Source organism: Pyrus communis, chromosome 16 (genome assembly GCF_041283825.1).
Source record: "Pyrus communis isolate YQ-2024b chromosome 16, ASM4128382v1, whole genome shotgun sequence".
Classification (NCBI taxonomy): domain Eukaryota; kingdom Viridiplantae; phylum Streptophyta; class Magnoliopsida; order Rosales; family Rosaceae; genus Pyrus; species Pyrus communis.
Window position 1 is genome coordinate 27,252,964 of NC_142580.1, and position 3,365 is coordinate 27,256,328.

Below are 3,365 nucleotides of genomic sequence, written 5' to 3' on the forward strand. Positions count from 1 at the left end.
AAATGTTCATTTTAGAATTTAATATAATAAAAAAGAATTTTAAAATAAAATAATTAAAGAAATTTACTAGAGAACAATTTAAAGAAAATCAATTTGTAAAAGCCTAGGGTTCCGCTGTCCCTTTAACAATCCTATGCAATTTTATCAACTACTTATGAATTTTCACATACATGCTTTAAAGGTTAGGTTTTCCTAATGCATATCTTCCTCTTGATGTTCAAGGGAAAACGTATATCTAACATGCAACTCATCTGTGATATTTAGATCAAATATAAACATACAAGACTCATTATGCTTTGTGAAAACCCTTTGAAAAACCATGCAACCCTTAAGAGCGTGATGTTCACCTTAAGTGAACCTACAATTACAAATCACAACAAGCCCTCTTCAATTTCAGGGTGATGTTCCAACATAAATTGCATCAAATTACTTATCTAAAAATCCTAATGGTCACGAATCATTAAGACAACTAGATAGTTTAATCACGGTGATTTATAATTCAAAGCAAGCATGCATCCATTCATAAGGAAATAATAAAATCACATATTCATGCTAAGGCTCAAGGCTTCGCCCTAGCAAAAGAACTAGTTACGAACAATCATAATAAAATATTATTAAGAACAATGATAGAAAACACCTAGAAAATAAACTTGAATTGTCAAAGGCTTGTGCGTTTTCGCCTCTCTTCCCTTCTAACCCTAACGGCTAAAAAGTCTTATTTATACTACTACAAAATAAAACCCTAAAAAGTCTTAGAATAAAACTAGGAAACATAATAAAATAATAAAACAGAAAATAAAATGTTTCCTATTTAAACTGAAATTTGGACTTCTTAGGAAATTAGACTTTTGACCAACCAAATCAACTCCGATTTGATCCCAAAAAGTCCCTTTTGAAAGTTGGAGACGTCCCCTACAAATCGTCAGAAGGAATCTTCCTAAAAATATGTCATCTTGACCTCCAAAATACCTAAAACGTCCAGAAAGGTCAATCTGGTCCTTTATTTCATCGCCACGGTCAAATGGCTTGGTAGAAAAATCTAAAACTTTGACACAATCATCTTGAAAGAATCAAGAACATCCTTCAATTGGAATCACTCAAAAATTCATCTGTTTGATCACTTTTTACTTCAGAGGAATTCGCATGTTTCTATATTGAAAATATATAACAAAATGTCAAAATTATACCAAAATAACCAATAAACTATAACTAGGAATATGGTAAAATATATGGTATAATATGGACTCATTAGCCCTGTCTAGACATAGTCAAACGTCACCAACCTCAAACTTCGTGCTTGAGTCTCAATGTCACCATGGATGCATTCAAGGCTGTAATTGTGAGTCAATTCCTTTCTAATCATTTGAATAAAAGAAAACTAATGAAAATGACTTAAATTTTTTGAGTCTTAACGAAAATGACAAAATAAAGAATAAAGTGAATAGTATCAGGATTGACCTTTTAGTGTTAAAATGTGATTTTTTGTTAAAATAAACAGTACCAGAAGCTTTTCGTTAAAGTTTCATTTGAATAATCACCTTTGCATCCGATTTAATAATCACGTTGTCAACTCCATACTCAATGCAAAACTCCAAAGCTTCCCGAATTGCTGCAGCTTCATGCCCATTATTTAAGTAGATCCAAAAATGCTATTCTAGCATAGTTTAATAATTTATTTACGTTGTCACTTAGTACTATGGTCTAATAGTATTCCTTTTCATTTGTAAATGAGAGGTAATAAGTTCGATTCTTGCTAAAACCAAATTTGAACCACATTATTGTTAGACTATTGTTAAGCTCGATCCATTTCTCTCCCCATTATAACGTTTGTTAAGAAAACAATTTCTCAACGCTACCATGGAATCTGGTACCTGCGTTGTACGTGATTTTTTAGAATGTTTTCTTAAACTCTTTTACACGAAGATCAAAATTTATAGGTTAAGGTACAAATGATGGGATAATTTGACTTGGCTGTTTTAAAAGTCAATTAGATCAGTAACTCGTTGGTTAGAATTTCTAGTAACACTTGCTTTACATTTTAATTTATGAAGTAATTTGACCAAAATGTCAAGAAACATCTATAAAGATGCTTACTTTACAAATAATCAATTTACCTTTTCTCCGTTGGAGCCCATCGTCCATTTCCCCATATTGCACGTGTGAACTGTAGCCATTGCATTTCCGTAGATAGGTCGAAAGTAGAGGGGCAAGCTTTACAACACAGACGCCCATTCAAGACCTCCACCTCGCTCTATTCGACTGGTTCCGTTCCGTCCGCCAAGGTTTACCAACCGACGCACCAAAACCTAAATTATCTTAACCATGGTTGAAATATTAACCGCGGTTAAGTTGGTCCCATCCACAAAACGCCCCCCCCCCCCCCCCCCAACAAAAAAGCAAAACATCAAACCCAACATTTTATAATCCTCAGCCAGTAGCCACAGAAGAAAAAACCAAACAACGCGCAAACGAGAGAGGGAAAACCAAAGCGACGAACAACCAACGACTCCACAACCAGAAATGGAGGCGGTTTACGTCGACGAGGAAGAGGTCTGGAAATGTCCAAAACACCCTTCCAAGCGTCGCAAGAGCGGAATCTGCCACGTCTGCCTCCGCGAGCGCCTCGTCATTCTCTGCCCCGACTGCGCTAACGTCCGCCCCTGCGGTTGCTGCGCTACGACGTCGTCTTCCTCGTCTTTTTCTTCGTCCTTTCGCTTCCCCGCCGGCGATGGCGTCCGAGTCTCGAAGCTTCTCGAGGGTGAGCCCTCGTTCCGGCGGTCCCGATCGGTAGCGGCCCCATTTCTGCGCTCCACCTCGAAGTTTTTCGGCGGTGCTTTCAGACACGCAGACTTTGACTCTGTCGGTGACCGGAGCAAATCCCAAACCGTCGGACGGACTAAAACACCGTCGTTTTGGTCGTCGGTATTCCGGTCGTCCCGCAGGAGCAAGACAAGTGAGGTTAATAATGGAGAAAACGAGACGACGGCGGAGAAGAAAGTGGAGAGCGAAATTCAAGAGAAGGAAGAAGACGCAGAAGCTGCGATGAGGAGGACGATGATGAGGAAATCGAGGTCGGTGGCCGTACCGACGATGTCATCAAAAACCGGTGGCGTTGGAGGTGAGAGACCGCCGGCAAAAGGCAGGGGACGGTATTTCCCGAGCCCGATCAAGGCCTTCCGGCACTCCAAAATTTCAAAGATCTTTTCCGAGCGGTCGCCTGTGTACAGAGGTTAATCATATTATTTTCTTTAGAAAACAAAAATAATTAAATTAGCATTAAAAAAACAATAAATTTTATTACTTTTATCTCTTTCTTTTTTATTTTAATTTATTTTTGCAACGTGAGAATCCATAAGGCATTTTGA

The 3,365-nt window shown here is 38.2% G+C and overlaps 1 protein-coding gene across 1 annotated transcript; it reads left to right on the forward strand.

Annotated features, from left to right (window-relative positions):
• The first annotated feature begins 2,391 nt into the window (after positions 1–2,391).
• On the forward strand, positions 2,392–3,365 carry LOC137732981 (uncharacterized). The gene has a single exon (XM_068472209.2). It carries the CDS (start codon positions 2,521–2,523, stop codon positions 3,232–3,234), a length of 714 nt encoding a protein of 237 aa, XP_068328310.2. The 5' UTR covers positions 2,392–2,520; the 3' UTR covers positions 3,235–3,365.

Bases quoted from the DNA above. Each gene is read 5' to 3' on its own strand.
- LOC137732981 (XM_068472209.2), top strand. From the start codon at position 2,521: ATGGAGGCGGTTTACGTCGACGAGGAAGAGGTCTGGAAATGTCCAAAA.